Below are 15,666 nucleotides of genomic sequence, written 5' to 3'. Positions count from 1 at the left end.
CCTACAAATCCAATCCAACCTAACCAACCCAGCCTACTGTCACGGAGATTCCAACCCTCTTGACCCTGTAAGACTGAGTAGCACTATCCATGTGGGTTCCCAAGAAGCAGACCACCTACCAGCAATGTTACTTCATGAGCTGTTCATTTATTATACTAACATTCACTTCTTGGGACAAAAACACCCCTCAATCCTTTCATATATGCTGCCTACTTTTCTGCTCTTTTGCAATATTTCCAACAACGTCTGAAGTAATTTGCATATTCAAAATAACCAATAATTGGGAAAATTCATGTTGTCTATGTATGAGTTAAGAATGAAATAATAATTGGGGAAATCCTTGTTATCTATATACGAGATATAGAAATGAAAGCACTCTGTGTAGCAAAGCCTGGTTCACATATCTAGATTCTCCGGTTCACAGTAAAGGATCATAATAAAGTAATAATTCTAGGCCACCTGATTCAGCACAAAAGAAAAACACAATTCACCTCCCACAACACCCATGCCACTCACAAATCATCCATCATCTGATTTACATAACCACTTCAGCTAACGCCTTTCACAACACTTTGGCAGAAACACACCATCAATTGCTCCACCACCAAACCTAACATATAAAAACTGATCTTTTTTGAACATCCTTTTGGCTCTAAAACATGTCTAAAACAGCCTCCAGTAGTTTTTAGAACTAAATCAAATTATCAAGTGTTTGGGGCTTTTTTTGGGTAATAAACTCAAAATGTTAAGATTCCTTTTGTAGAATGATTGCTTTAACCAAATATTTACAAGGTTATTTCTGACTTCTCTACCCTTCTGGGACTCCCTGCTTCCGTTCTGGTAACTTCTGTATTCCCCGCTTCTATCTTGGCAACCACCAGCAGACAGGCAGAAAGAGAGGAGGAAGTCTGACTTTGTATCTGTGGTGGAAAGCACTGAACCAGGTGATAGATGCACAGAAGCACCTGTTTCGCTGCTGTTAGTTGCCAGGGAGTCAGTCCATTCAGACGCACAGGAACTCCAAGTAAACTTTCTTGCATCCGCATGTGTATTGCTGTTGAATCGGTTCCAACTCACAGCAACTCCACAGGGCAGGGTAGAACTGCCTGGTGGTTTTCCCAAGATTGTAATTCTTATGAGGGCAGAGCAACAAGTCTTTCTTGCTTGGGGGTGGCTACTGGGTTCTTACTGCTAACCACCACAAGCACTTAAACCACTGCACCCTTGGGCTCCCTTACACTTTAAAGGTGAAATGCGTGGTTTTAAAATCTCCATCACTAAGCAAGTTGAGTGTCTACAGAAACTCTGGTTCCAAAAAGATTTACAACCAAACCCCTTGCCATCAGTCGTTTCTGACTCACAATGACTCTCTGGAGGGTTTCCAAGACTGTGTCTGTGCAAGCAGACAGCCTCATCTTTCTCCCAAGAGAAGAGGCTGGTAGTTCTGATATGCCCATCATATTAGCAGTGCAAAGCCTAACCCACAGCATCACCAAACTGCCTTAAATTTAAGTTTTGAGATATAATTCTTAGGAGCTGCAGCAAAGCGGGAAGTCCTGTAAGGCTGACAGCTGTCAGAAAAGGGAAACTCAAATTTTCCACTAACGGAGACTGAAAGAAAAGCGACAAGACTTTAGAGTCTCACAGGTTACACTGTATGACACAAACACTGGATTCTAAGCAGCTGCTTGGAAAAAGTATTGAACAGTAGCTCCAGAGGTCTATAAAAGCTCACCCCAAGCTTCTTAAAACTGTGGGTTCCAGACCCATAAGGGGTTGGGCAACTGAATGTGGAGGCGGTAAAACACTGGCAACAGAAAATGGTTTCTGAAATGCAACCACCAAAAAGTAACTCCCCATCAATGGCCCCATGGGGTTTACGGCAGCGCGGGCCTGGGATGCACATGGGGACGTCACTGCAGCCGGTTCTAAACACACAACACTACACCAGAGATCTTTAGTCAGGACCTCCACCCCCAATTCTAGGCTTTATATGTAAGCTATTCCTTTTATTTCCACTGAGATGTCCCGTCATCCGTTGCTATCAAGTCAATACTGACACAAACACAAATTCCCTTAACAGGGTTTCTGAAACTTTTTCCACTCTTGATCCTTTTCTGCCCCAATTTTTCTGCAACTCCGGGTATATAGGTATGTAAAATAAGTCCAATCCAACGGGGCTGTTAATGAAGTTAGTGATTTGGGAGGGTGGCGTCCGAAACACAGCGTCCGGCTCTGGCGCCGTGGAACCCGCACAGCGCTGCCAGAAAGGCCTCGCACTCATTACAGCGCCCAGAACTCGCACCAGCACATTTCTCCGCCACACCCACATGCAATCAACCTCAGGGAGCTCTGCTAACCGACTCGCAAAATGTACGCAAGTTATGCTGTGACATTTCAGTGTTTCCAGAGCTTCATGAGTAATCCCTATTTTTCATATTGCAGTTTTCAGGGGCATTACAACTAGCTTGGACTGTATTAAATGTGCTGTCTTTTCACAAAGCTAATTTTCCTTTTTAAAATTACACCCCTCTCTATTTTAAAATTGGAATAAGTTAGTCCCTACAAAAAGGAGTCCTAGGGTGCAAACATTAAGCACTCAGCTGAGAAATGCAGTCCACCCAGTGGCTCTATGCCCCAAAGATCGGCGACTTGAAAGGTCACTATAGGTCGAAATGGATTTACTGTTCATGCAAGTTTGTACGTAAACTGGATGTTTGAAACACACAATTGTTCCAAGTGTGGTTAGGCTTCCAAACGAATGGGAACTACAGACCCAAGTCGAGTGCCTTCAGGAGGCACAAAACTTTCCAGCTCTTTCTAGAACTAAGGGAGCCCTAGTAAAGACCTTGTTACAGCCTCCCTCCCCGCACTTTGAACATGTCCCTGCCGGCCTTCAAGAGTCCTCACACAGCTCTAAGACCCGCACGCCATAAAACTCCACCTCAGATCTTCACAACTCACTCTCTTCTGTAGAACTATTTGCATCCATAACCTGCCCCCACTCATAGCACTCGAGTTCTCCGTGTACACATTTTCAACTAAATCACTCTAAATCATGCAGGACTACTCATAGCCTCTTAATTAACCTACAGGTGTGGAGTGGGCTGAATTGTGTCCCCTACAAAGACATGGGGAAGTCCCAACTCCTAGCAGGGGTGAAAGGAGCTTGCTTAGAAATCAGCTCTTAGGGGATGCTGTCAAGTAAGTTAGCAAGAGGTTAGACCAGGGCAGGGTGGATCCCAGTCCAACCTGAATGCTGACCTTATTAAGGAGACATGGGCACACAAGGAGAAGACTGCCAGGCAAAGATGCATCCACAAGCAAAGGAAGGCCAGGACATGCCTGGGGCGAGCAGAAGCTGGGATGGAGCCTTCGAGAGAGGGCAGGGCCCAGTTGACACTGAAGCTGAACTGTCCAACAATACATTTCTGTTCTCTCAGTCACTGGATTTGGGCTGTTTTGTACTGACAGCCCTGAAAAACCAATACAAGTCCTCTTGGCTTTTAAATGCATTCTAACTTGTGGAATTTCGGGGAGTTTAAAATGTTCTAACCAAGATGAAAACCTTTAGGCAGAGGATGGAAAGTCTGTCTACTCCAGGAGGCGGCAGCTGAAGGTAGTCAGGCAACTGTTTCTCCCTCATTCACCCCAGTGTCAGACACTCATAGACCTTTGTATCACCACCAGGCTCAATGCCCAGTGAGCAGGCTGTAGGCCAGAGATCATGCTTCACTGCTTAAGAGATCATGTAGTCTCCTTGACAGCATTTCTGAATTGCATTTCGCTCAAAACTTCTGAACCCACAGATTCCGAGAAACCTAACTTTTCTCAGGCTGAGTCTTGTAGCAGTAGCCACATGAGTCTGTAGAAAGCAACTGTGTGTAGGGTGGAACTCTGAAGGAAAGACACAGATGTGATTCTGGCTTTAGTAATGGTAAGAAATTGAATTGGGTCCCTCCAATATATCAGTTCTAACTAATATGCCTGTGATTATAATTCCATTTGGGAAGGAGTGGTTGATGTCATATTACTGAGCCAGTTTGAGTGTAGTGTGTCTTGAGTCGATCTCTTTTGCAATATAAAGATAAGTAAGAAAGCAAAGGAAACACACAGGTTAAGAAACATGCAGGTCTCCAAGGATTCTGGAAGTCAAAGTTGAAGAAACAAGGACCCTCTCCTCCAGAGCAGCACAGTCTAATGCATCTTCCCCCAGTGGAGCCTACACTCTGAATTTGGATTTCTAGGCCCTGTGACAATGAGAAAATGCTGTTAAAGCCATCCAACTGTCGTACCTCCATATAGCAGCACTAGCAAGAGCAGGATTTTGTATAGACAGGGTGAGTGTTGCTTGAACAAATACTGAGTGTGGAAACAGCTGCGGGTTGGGTAATGAGCAGTGGCTGGAAGAATTTTAAGGTATCGCACAGTAAAATCGATTTTGCCTTTGTGGAACTATGGATGTCAAAGGTAATTCTAGTAGAGTTCAGAAGGGAGAGAAGGCAGGTATAGAGAAAGTTTCCTTGTTTTAATGCTAAAAATGAACTTCTAATGAAGCTTTGTTAAACAAAAAATTATGAACATGTGATTGGGCAATGGTGGAAGGGTGGCGCATTTTATTCAGTGGCAAATACTTGCCTGCCTTAATGTTTGTGATAGTTGGGTTTACTGTGCTAAACTGGTCAATAGGAACATGTGGGATTAATCAGGTTGTAGTTTGATTGGAGGGCAAAGAGATAAATGGCTCTGCAAGGCCTGCCCCCCTCTCTCTTGCTCTCTGGTGATCAGACCAGAGTGCTGCTTTAGCTAGTTCTCTGCCTCAATCTGTGAGCTACACCACCTGTGGGCCGAGCTAACCCGTGGATCCTGTGGCTACAGCTTGAGGTTCCTTCGAGAACTTCACCATGTTGCTGGGACCTGCTTCACCACGCTGCTGGGGCACACATCACTTGAGCTTGAGGCTAATGGATCCTGTCGGCTTGTATTGCTTAAGTTCGATATCCCATCTGGGCCTGCTTCGCTAAGTTCCCGAGCTACTGATTGTTGCTGGCCCACCCTGCTGTTTGCTACCTGTGAGCAGACTCTGCTGTCTGCTTCCTTGACCTTGGACCTAGCAGCCCAACATGAGTCAAAGGTCTTCCAGTATATTAACTGTTCCACGGAAGTGAGTTGGGACTGAACCTTGCTGTACTGCTGTGTGGACTAATTAGCTGTTATAATCCTTCTTGCTTTATAAACCTGTCCATACAGTATATATAAAACCAGGACGCTTATGATTTCATATATATAATATATATTTCTTATATTATATATATGAAATCATAAGCGTCCTGGTTTTGCTTCTCTAGAGAACCTTGCCTAACACAACAATCAAATGCTAAGTAGAAGGTAGAACTTATAAGTGATGAACTTAGATTTCTGGTTGAGATTTCTAAGCATGATCTTATAAGGACTGTGTGGCTTCTCCTTGGCATTTACAGCAAGCCATGAGAGGATAGACAGGCTTAAAAATTATCTGTGCAAAATGAGAACACCACGTAAAGATTTGGAAAATTCTGTTGTACAAACTAAGGTTACATGTCCTAAAATATTCTCCAAGGACATGGTGAGAAGTTAAATCTGTGACTGAAGTTAAATCTGTGACTGATGGACCTACCCGCTTAGACTAAGACCCCCAAACCAAACTAACTGCCATTGAGTCCATTCCAACTCATAGTGACCCTATAGGGCAGGGCAGAACTGCCCCTGTGAGTTTCTGAAACTGTAACTCTTTAGGAGAGTAGAAAGCCTCACTTTTCTCCCAAGGAGCAGCTGGTGGTTTTGAACTGCTGACTTTGTGATTAACCCAATTTGTGACCACTATGCCATCAGGGGTTCTAGTTTAGACTAAAAAATCAAAAACCCCAACAAAAAACAACCAAACCTACTGCCATTGAGTAGACACTGAATAGCTTAGACTAAAGGGAGAGAGAAAGAAAGACAGATGCTGCCTCTTGGAAATTTACAAGCAGGAAATAGTCCAAAGGAGCTCTATCTGTTGTCCTCCTAAGAGAATAAAAGGACCATACTTGAGCAGTTCAGAGATAGCAGAACTGTTGGCAGGAGCCTGGGTAATAGCAGGGCTTTCTTGGTTTCAAAGGCGGGCGGGAGGGGGGGGGGCACAGCCTCCCAGTTTTTCCAGAGTGTGTAGGGTACTAGGGAAGCAAGGCTACCAACACCCCAAGTTGAAGGGGGAGGGCTACCAAGCCCAAGGGACAGAAAGACCCGGCTGTCCAGGCTCAAGATCACCACTGAGATGGACTAGGAGAATGGGTTGATCTAAAGCCAAGGAGTAGGAGCCTGGTAGGTCAACGGGCTATAAGTTGGAAGGCTAACCACAAGATCAGAAGGCAGAACCCACCAGCAGCTCAGAGAGAGAAAGAGGCTGGCTGCTCCGGTAAAATTTTGTAACCTTGAAAACCTTACAGGGTCACTTTGAATTGGCATCAACTGGATGGCAGTGGGTTGGGTTTGATTTTGGTAAAGTCAGGAAGCAGGAGCCGAAATGCCATTCCAGGCAGCTTTTAAAGCGGAACTGAAACCCAGTGCTAAGAGGCCTCCTTTGGACTTTATGGAGGGTGGGCCACAGGCTAGGCAGTAACAGCCAATAGATGATTGTTTTCAAGATTTACATGAATTGTTCTGCTGGGTTCTGAACTTGTTTGGTGTTGGTTGTCCCTTTGTTCAACTTTTCAGTACAAATTGCTCATTTGTACTGAAAAGTTCAACCTTATACCTGGTTCCTCATTGGACTTGGAAGCAGATAACTTGTATTCTAGATTACACAGGTTCACAAATGAAGAGGAATTCATTCTGCCCCATATTTGATTTAGATGATTCATAAAATGAAATTTGGGGCTTTGGGAATTGATTTAAATCATGAAATACCCACAACACAGGGAATACAGGATAGATAACCCCCCCAGGGCCAACAATGAGAGTAGAGATACCAGGAGGATTGGGGGAGAAAGGGAGAATCGATCACAAGGAACAACCTATAACCCCCTCTCAGGGGAACGAACAATGAAAAGTGGGTGAGGAGAGACAGAGGACAATGTAAGATATGAAAATAATAATCTATAATTTATCAACGGTTCATGAGGAAGAGTGAGAGTGGGAGGGAGGGGGAAGAAATGAGGAGCTGATATCAGGGGCTCAAGTGGAAAGAGAATGCTTTGAAAATGATGATGGCAGCATGTGTGCTTGACACACTGGATAAATGTATGGATTGTGATGAGATGTAAGAACCCCCAGTGAAAGTATTTAAATAAATAATATTTTAAATTTGTACCCAAAAAAGATCTCGAAGTAACAGTTTTACATATGGAAAAGATATGAATTTTAGGAGACTAAAGGTTGGAATGTTATGGACTGGACTGTATGTCTCCCTCGGGTGTACTGTAATCCTAACCTCTTTGCACAGGATTATAATCCCATCTGGGAAGGAGTTCTCTGTTATGTCAACAAGGCCGTACTAACGTGGGGTGTTTTCTGTCAATCTCTTGAGTTACAAAGGAGGTTAAACAAAGTACTGATGAACGATTGTGAGGATGTCACAGGACCAGGCAGTGTTTCATTTTGTTATACATAGCGTCGTTATGCTTCGGAATCCACTGGACACTTAACAAGCCAGCAGGCAGAGCTACGGGAAGAGAAAAACTGGGCCACATGGAGATCTCCCAGGGGCAGAAGCTCACAGACAAGGACTTTCCAGACAAAAAGCGGAAACCTGGCATCCTGACTTCTGACTAGCTTCCTAAACTGTGAGAAAGTAAATTCCTATTCATGGATAACCAAATTCCAAAACCAAGCTATATTCTTAAGACTACTCACAATGTCTCCAAGGAATCTGATACATTTTCATGTCCCTTTTCCAGGGGAATAGAATGGCCAGCTGGCTTCTACAGCAGTCATTCCTCTGAGAGTTTACGCACATTTAAAATTACATTAACCTAATTTGATGTGGTTAGTCACCATCAGTCCATTTGGACTGATGGCAGCCCCATGTGTCAGGAATAGAACCGTGCTCCCTGGGGTTTTCAGGGTTGTCATCTTTCTGAGCAGGCCTCCATCTGTGCCTCTGAAAAGGTTCGCTGACCCGTCAGCTAGCACCCATTTAACTATTTGCACCACCCAGGTACTTCCAACTACTTTGGAAGGACAGAAGAGTCAAAATTAGGCTTTCCCAATACACCTCAGTCAAATGAAATACTAAATTCAAAAGACAGTTCAAAAATCAAATTCTAATTATACAGATATGTATTTTTTGTGTATGGTTGAAAGTAAATAAATAGTTATATATACCTGAACAAATTAAAAATGACTCCGTGGGCATGCAACATTGTGAATAAGTTATTATCTCGTGTAAGATGCAAGAGACACAATGGCAAAAACGCAATCAACAGTGCACACAGAATGGTCACATGGGCGGCCGGTAATCACATCTACAACAGTCTGTTTTGACTGATAGGTGCTAGCCAATCGGATCCTCCCAAACTTAATGGCAAATCACCTTGATTTACAGCCCAAATACTACAGTCGCATAAAAGAGATACCAGACCGACATAAATCCCATCATTACTTTTAACAGAGCTGTCCGTGAGGACACTGAAGGGCATGCTAGCCAACCCAGTGACGACACACAGCGCTCTGGGCATTTTACCTGAAACCAGGTATTCACCTAGTCCTACCGAGGTCAGCGTCACAACCTACCACCCACATGGTCAAGTTAGCTAGAAACACGAAGAGAAAACAGAAACAAAACTCCGCTCTGACATCGATTAGCAGTGCCTTCTGTGTAAATAGGAGCAAGCACATTTTTACTCGCTGACTTCTGAGCCTTCTGGAGGGAGACCTCCAGCAGCGGCATTTGCAAAGGGGAGCGAATCCCACCCACTACTTGGTTCTCAAGTTATTTCTCCGACCGACTCCGTCATTCGATACCAGGAGGAAAACAAGGTAAGCGGGCCGTCGCACAGAAAACCGAAAACCACCCAGAATTCAGTTTCATGTGCGTGCCCGTCCCCGGTCTTATTATTTCCAGGTGTTGATCGCGGGGAGCAGCGCCCACAGACTTGAGTCTCACTTCCGCTCCCCCCTAGTCCTCCGCGGAATCCCCACCAGCGAGAGGGGGATCCCAAGGGTGGCAGAGGGCGGGGGGCTGGGCCCCCAGGAACTCTGGCCTTGCTTCCCAGAGTAAGTTCGCCCAGGCCTGTCAAGTCGGGCACCAGGGGACGCCCCACGGGCTGGGGCCCCCCCGGCCCCCCCGGCCCGTCGGCGACCCCTCCTGCTGCGGCGCGGAGGTGGGAGCAGCCTGGCGGCCGGCTTTCCAGCGGCGGAAAGTTTGCCGGGATGGGAGCCCGGGAGCCGGGGCTCGCCGCCGCGGAGCCAGCGAGGTCCCCGAGGCCGCGGCCGGCCGGGGGCACGCGGGGAGGCTGGGGCGCGAGTGGCCCGGGCCAGGCTCGGGTGGAAGTTGGGGGCGGGACAGGACGGACGCCGGGAGGGAGGGAGCGGCGGCGGACTTACTCGGCTGTACCAGATGCTGAGGCGAGCCGGGGCCAGCACTGCGAAGAAAGCCCTCTGGGGGTCGGCCTGGACGTGGAGCGGCGCCTCGCCCGGGCGCCCCGGCGGCCAGAGCAGCCGCTTGGGCCAGCCGCTCAGGAAATACATGGTCCCCGCGGAGCCGCGACGCCCCGGCCCCTTCAGCCACACTCAGCGGGCCCGGGCCGGACCCCCGCCTCCCACACCGCCACCGGCCCAGTCGGCGGCGGCGGCGGCGGTAGCTCCGGGCATCTGCCCGCTGGCCGAGCCGGGCCGACGCGACCCTGCGCGACGAAAGCAGCCCGCGCTGACGGGCCCGGAGTGGGGGAGGGCGGGGGAGGGCGAGCCGGCGGAGGGGCGGAGGGAACGCGGGGCCCGCCCCGACTTGGCCCCGCCCCTTCCTCGGCCGCGCGGGCGTCACCGCGCCGCGCCGTGAGGGCGGGGCGGGGTGATGGGGCGCGCATGCGCGCGCTGGAGACTCCGCCCCTTCCCCATGAAGCCCCTTCTCTGGTCTCGGAAGCTCCGCCCTGGTCGTCACGCGCGCCCTGGAGACTCCGCCCCTTCCCCTCGCAGCCCCTTCTCGGAAGCTCCGCCCTAGTCACGCGTGCGCTGTTGCTCTTCTCGCCTCCGCTTCCCGTGTGCTTTGGGGAGCGGGTAGTCTGGGAACGGGCTGGGGACCGTCTCCTGGGAGTAGGAGAGGGTTGCACGAGCGCTAGAAGACCGCGGGGAATGCTGTGTTCACTGGGCCCAATTGGACCTCTCTTCCTGATTCCTGGGCTGGTTGAAATGGCCGGGCGGATGGGAAAGGGTCTGGCGGGAGCCCAAATCCAGTGATGCCATGGGTGAGGGAGCTCGAGTCACCTGTGGACCCCTTGACACTCGGGCCCGGCCTTCTTGGTGCTGGAGTCGGCTTGTGAGGCACAGCTCTTGTAGAAGCACCTGGGTCCTGCGCCATCTTCACGATTTTTGGTATACTGCATATTTTGGATACTTGGCACACCATTCATTTCAAGCGCTCGACAATCCACTGCAGTCAGAGAAAAAAGATAATGGGAGTCAGCTTCCATAAGTACCACATAGCCTCGGAAACCCTATGAGGCTGTGCGCTTCTGTCCCATAGGGTAACCACTTCAGGGGTAATGGGTTATTTTGGTCATTTGAAAGGGGTTTCCAACCTAGGGGGCTCATAGGGTCTCTGAGTCTGCATTGACTCCATGACAGGGAGTTTTATATGGGACAATACATATTTTACTATGATTCCCAGGGTCTTAATTTAATTTTCAGGAACGTGGCCACACCTTCCATCCTAATCTGCCTTGGACTAGAAGCGCCACTGTAATCTGCCTGCCATGGTATTTGAAATACTTCAGGTTATTTGAAATCCTGATGTGTGCAGCTTCAGGTACCATAGAAACATGTGCACCACTATAGTGGGTAGGTAACCTGATGGGCCGTGTACACCAAGAAGAGTCCTTTATTTGTTTAATAAAGCATCTACCATCAAAGTGTCAGCATCCTCCCGCCTGCCTTCAAAAACCCAACTCTGCCATTGAGACAGCAGAACTGCCCCTGTGGGTGTGGGAGACTAAATTCTCTGTTATGTTTTATTGGGGGCTCTTACAGCTCTTACCACAACATTATATATATATATTCATATATATGTTGTGTCAAGCACATTTGTACATATGTTGCCACCATGATTTTCAAAATATTTTCTTTCTACTTGAGTCCTTGGTATAAACTCATTTTTTTCTCCCTCTCCCACCCTGCCTCTCTCATGAACCCTTGATAATTTATAAATTATTTTTTTCCATGTCTTACATCGACCACTGTCTCCCTTCACCCACTTTTCTGTTGTCCATCCTCCTGGGAGGGCTTATATGTTGATCATTGTGATCAGTTCCCTTTTACTTCCCGCCATCCTTCCCTTACCCTCCTGTTATCCCTACTCTCATTATTGGTCCTGGAGGATTTATCTGTCCTTGATTCCCTGTGTTTCAAGCTCTTATCTGTACCAGTGTACATGTTCTGGTCTAGCCAAATTTGTAAAGTGAAATTGGTGTCATGGTGGTTGGGGGAGGAAGCATTAAAGAACTAGAGCAAAGTTGTGTTATGTCGGTGTTATACTGTACGCTCACTGGCCCATCTCTTCCTTGTGGGCCTTCTAACGAATGCCCAATTGACTACTGATGGGCTTTGGGTATCCACTCTGCCCATGCCCCCCTCATTCATATCAATATGATTTTTGTTTTGTTGTGGGTCTTTGATGCATAATAGCTGATCCCATTGAATCCTCGTGATCGCACAGGCTGGTGTGCTTCTTCCATGTGGGCTTTGTTGCTTCTGAGCTAGATGGCCGCTTGTTTACCTTCAAGCCTTTAAGACCCCCAGATGCTTAATCTTTTGATAGCCAGACACCATCAGCTTTCTTCACCACAGTTGCTTATGCACCCATTTTGAGACTAAATTCTTACGGTAGTAGGAAGTCTCATCTTCCTCCCTCAGATGGCTGTTAGTTTAGAATTGCTACACACCTTTCTCCTTCATAACAGCTGATAGTTTCCAGTTATACTTTAGGAAATCCACAGTTCTACTCTGCCTTGTAGGATCACTATGGGTCAGAGTGGACATGATAGCAGTTTTTGAAGTACCCACGATGACATAGGTGGGAGGGGCATGGAGGGTTTAATATAAGTGAAGTAGTTGTTGCTCCTTGGTTTTCTTTTTTTGTCCAGCTTGGACGTTCCCATAGGTACCCAGGTAACATCGCAGATTGCATATGGGGCTGTGTAACACCACTGGAGAAAGATGGAAGTCTTTGTCCTCCTGTAAATATTTACAGCCTCAGACACCCACAGTGGCCATTCTACACCGTCCTATAAGGTCTCTAGGAGTCGGAATCAACTCAATGGCAGTGCGTTTGCTCTTGGCTTTGATAATTAAAAACATTGATCAGTGTTAACACAAGATAAAAATAATAGCAACATAAGTAGCAAAGAAGAAACTAGGTAAATTAATCCACCTCAGGTGTAGCCAGCATTTAAAACAACATGTTACTCAAAAAAAACAATCCATAGGGGCCATCAGGTGTTTGGACCAATGTCCCTTATCCATGCCCCCACTGGAAATATCATCCTCAGGGCTTGGTGGGCCAGGATGTGCTTAACTCCTTTTCCTCCCCGTTCATTTGCTCCTGTGTACTCTGATCAGACACGTCCCTCTCCTTGAGCTGTAGCTTCAGTTCTGTCCTCTGAAATGAATTCTTCTGGGTGGGGGAACAAAGTTCTTCCTTAAACATATATAAGTGTCACTGGTTTTGTTTCGCAGGACCACCCAGCAGCCTAACACCTCAGTAAATGAAGTTGCATCATATTTTTAATTCTGATTCAACTATGCACGGGGCTGGAAGAGAAGACATGAAAATAAGTTGCAGTTGAGCAATCCACTGGCAATTTTCCAGAAAGCCCGGATTTGTCCCTGGCAAGAGTGTATGTTCTTAGGAGCCTCATCTATTTTAACATCTGGCCACATTAAAGCAACTTCTAAATCATTTAGACTGCACTCAATTTTCACTTTCCTTGATGACTTCACTCTTAATTCCCTTCCCACACTTTCTTGGTAGTATGTAAGGCTTACACAATATTAAAAGCAGGGTCTAGGAATTCCAGAGTCAGTCTTCAAGGTGGGTAATGAAGGCGTGATGCTGTCTTCCCACTTATGAAAACAGAACCGGAGAGATTGAGGGTGCACTGAAGCTTACATAGCCTCCTGAGAACTAATCTGCCATCTGACCCCGCACCCCTTAGACCAGTGGTTCTCAACCTTCTTAATGCCACGACCCTTTAATGTAGTTCCTCATGTTGTGGTGAACCCCCAACCATAAAATTATTTTGGTTGCTATTTTATAGCTATAGTTGTGCTACTGTTACAAATCGGGTGACTCCTGTGAAAGGGTCAGTCAATCCCCAAAGGGGTCACGACCCACAGGTTGAGAACCATTGACTTAGACTGTCAGGATAAGCTGCATTATGGCCACTGGTGGGGCAGCTAGAAGGGGAGGGGGTGGCCTCTGGGCCTGTCTCCCTGGTGCAGGAAGAGAGTGAAGGAGCTGGTTTTCCCAACTGACCCCCTCCATCTACTCAATTTGTACTAGAAACCATTGGGCTCATTTCCCCAATGCCCAAATAGCAGATTCACACTTTATTTTGTGAAATAAGTGAGCCACTTGGGGTCTCATGCCCTAGACTGGTGCTTCCCAAAGTGGGCTATACCACCCCCTAGGGGGCACTGGGATAATCCCAGTGCAGGCTGCAAACACTGTCCTGGAGTATGGGCTATACAGCATACCCTGGACCTCGATGCTAATCTGTTCTAGAAGGAGCGTCCAGATGCGATGCAGTTGAGTTCTGAATCAAATTTTCCCATTATAAATAACAGAAATCACACAGGCTGGTGTGTTCTTCCATGTGGGCTTTGTTGCTTGTGAACTAGATGGCGGCTTGTTTACCTCAAGCTTTTAAAACCCAAGACGCTATATCTTTTGATAGCCGGGCACCATCAGCTTTCTTCACCACATTTACTTATTCACCTGCTTTGTCTTCAGCAGTTGTGTCAGGAAGGTGAGCATCATAGAATGCCAGTTTATTTCCTCATGAGCCCTTGATAATTTATAAGTTATTATTTTGTCATATCTTGCCCTGTCTGACGTGTCCCTTCACCCACTTTTCTGTTGTCCATCCCCCAAGGAGGAAGTCACATGTAGATCCTTGTAATCGGTTCCCTCTTTCCAATCGCCTTTCCCTCTACACTCCCAGTATCGCCACTCACACCCCTGGTCCTGAAGGTATCATCTGCTCTGGATTCCCTGTGTCTCCAGTTCCTATCTGCACCAGTGTACATCCTCTGGTCCAGCCAGACTTGCAAGGTAGAATTCAGATCATGGTTGTGGGGGGGGGGGGTGAGAGGGGGAGGAAGCATTTTAGGAACTAGAGGAAAGCTGTATTCTTCATCGGTGCTGCATTGCACCCTGACTGACTCATCTCCTCCCCTAGACCCCTCTGCAAGGGGATCTCCATTGGCCAACAAATCGGCTTTGGGTCTCCACTCTGCACGTCCCCCTTCATTCATTATGGTAAGAATTTTTTTTTGTTCTAATGATGCCTTATACCTGATCCCTTCGACACCTCGTGATCACACTGGCTGGTGTGCTTCTTCCATGTGGCTTTGTTGCTTCTGAGCTAGACAGCTGCTTGTTTACCTTCAAGCCGTTAATACCCCAGACACTATCTCTTTTGACAGCTGGGCACCCTCAGCTTTCTTCGGCACATTTGCTTATGTATCCGTTTGTCCTCAGCGATTGTATCATGGAGGTGTGTACCCAATGATGTGATTTTTTGTTTTTTGATACCTGATAACTGATCCCTTCAGAACCACGTGATCACATCGGCTGGTGTGTTCTTCCATGTGGGCTTTGTTGCTTCTGAGCTAGATGGCGGCTTGTTTATCTTCAAGCCTTTAAGAACCCAGATGCCAGTGTTACAGCTCTTTTAGAATTTGTCTAGCAGGTTTTCTGGTTTTTCTGAAACACCCCCCACACCACCACACACACACAAAAGAACCCAGATGCTATATCTTTTGATAGCCGGGCACCATCAGTTTTCTTCACCACATTTGCTTATTCACCCACTTTTTCTTCAGTGGTTGTGTCAGGTGGGTGAGCATCATAGAATTCCAATTTAATATAAGAAAGTATTCTTGCATTGAGGGAGTACTTGAGTAGAGGCCCAATATCTTTCTGCCACCTTAATACTAAACCTATAAATATAGGCACATAGATCTATTTCCCCATCCTCATATATATATTTGCATATATACATGTCTTTGTCTAGACCTCTATAAATACCCTTTGCCTCCCAGCTCTTTACTCTATTTCCTTTGACTTTCCTCATGCCCACTATCATGCTCTGTCCTTACCTGGGTTTCAGCAATACCTCTTCATTACATTACCCTTGATCATGCCCTACCAGGCCTGCCACAACCACCTTACCACCAATTTGGATCACTTGTTGTTCCCTGTCCCTGGGTTTG

At 46.9% G+C, this 15,666-nt stretch overlaps 1 protein-coding gene and 1 non-coding gene across 3 annotated transcripts in view; one reads left to right on the top strand and one right to left on the bottom strand.

The window, feature by feature from the left end:
* Window positions 1-9,912, bottom strand: part of RIC1 (RIC1 partner of RAB6A GEF complex) — an 82,474-nt gene extending 72,562 nt beyond the window's left edge. For both annotated transcript variants that reach the window (XM_075559893.1, XM_075559894.1), the window contains exon 1: window positions 9,565-9,912. In XM_075559893.1, the coding sequence (XP_075416008.1) occupies window positions 9,565-9,708 (144 nt within the window). In that variant the 5' untranslated portion in view covers window positions 9,709-9,912. The remainder of the gene's footprint in view (window positions 1-9,564) is intronic.
* Window positions 9,913-15,109: 5,197 nt separating this feature from the next.
* LOC142460467 (U7 small nuclear RNA) lies at window positions 15,110-15,170 on the top strand. The gene has a single exon (XR_012786667.1). It is a non-coding gene; the product is annotated as a U7 small nuclear RNA (small nuclear RNA).
* The last annotated feature ends 496 nt before the right edge of the window (window positions 15,171-15,666 follow it).

Source organism: Tenrec ecaudatus, chromosome 10 (assembly GCF_050624435.1).
Source record: "Tenrec ecaudatus isolate mTenEca1 chromosome 10, mTenEca1.hap1, whole genome shotgun sequence".
Taxonomy (NCBI): Eukaryota; Metazoa; Chordata; class Mammalia; order Afrosoricida; family Tenrecidae; genus Tenrec; species Tenrec ecaudatus.
Note: the sequence above shows the minus strand (reverse complement) of the source record. Positions and strands in the feature narration are given on the sequence as shown.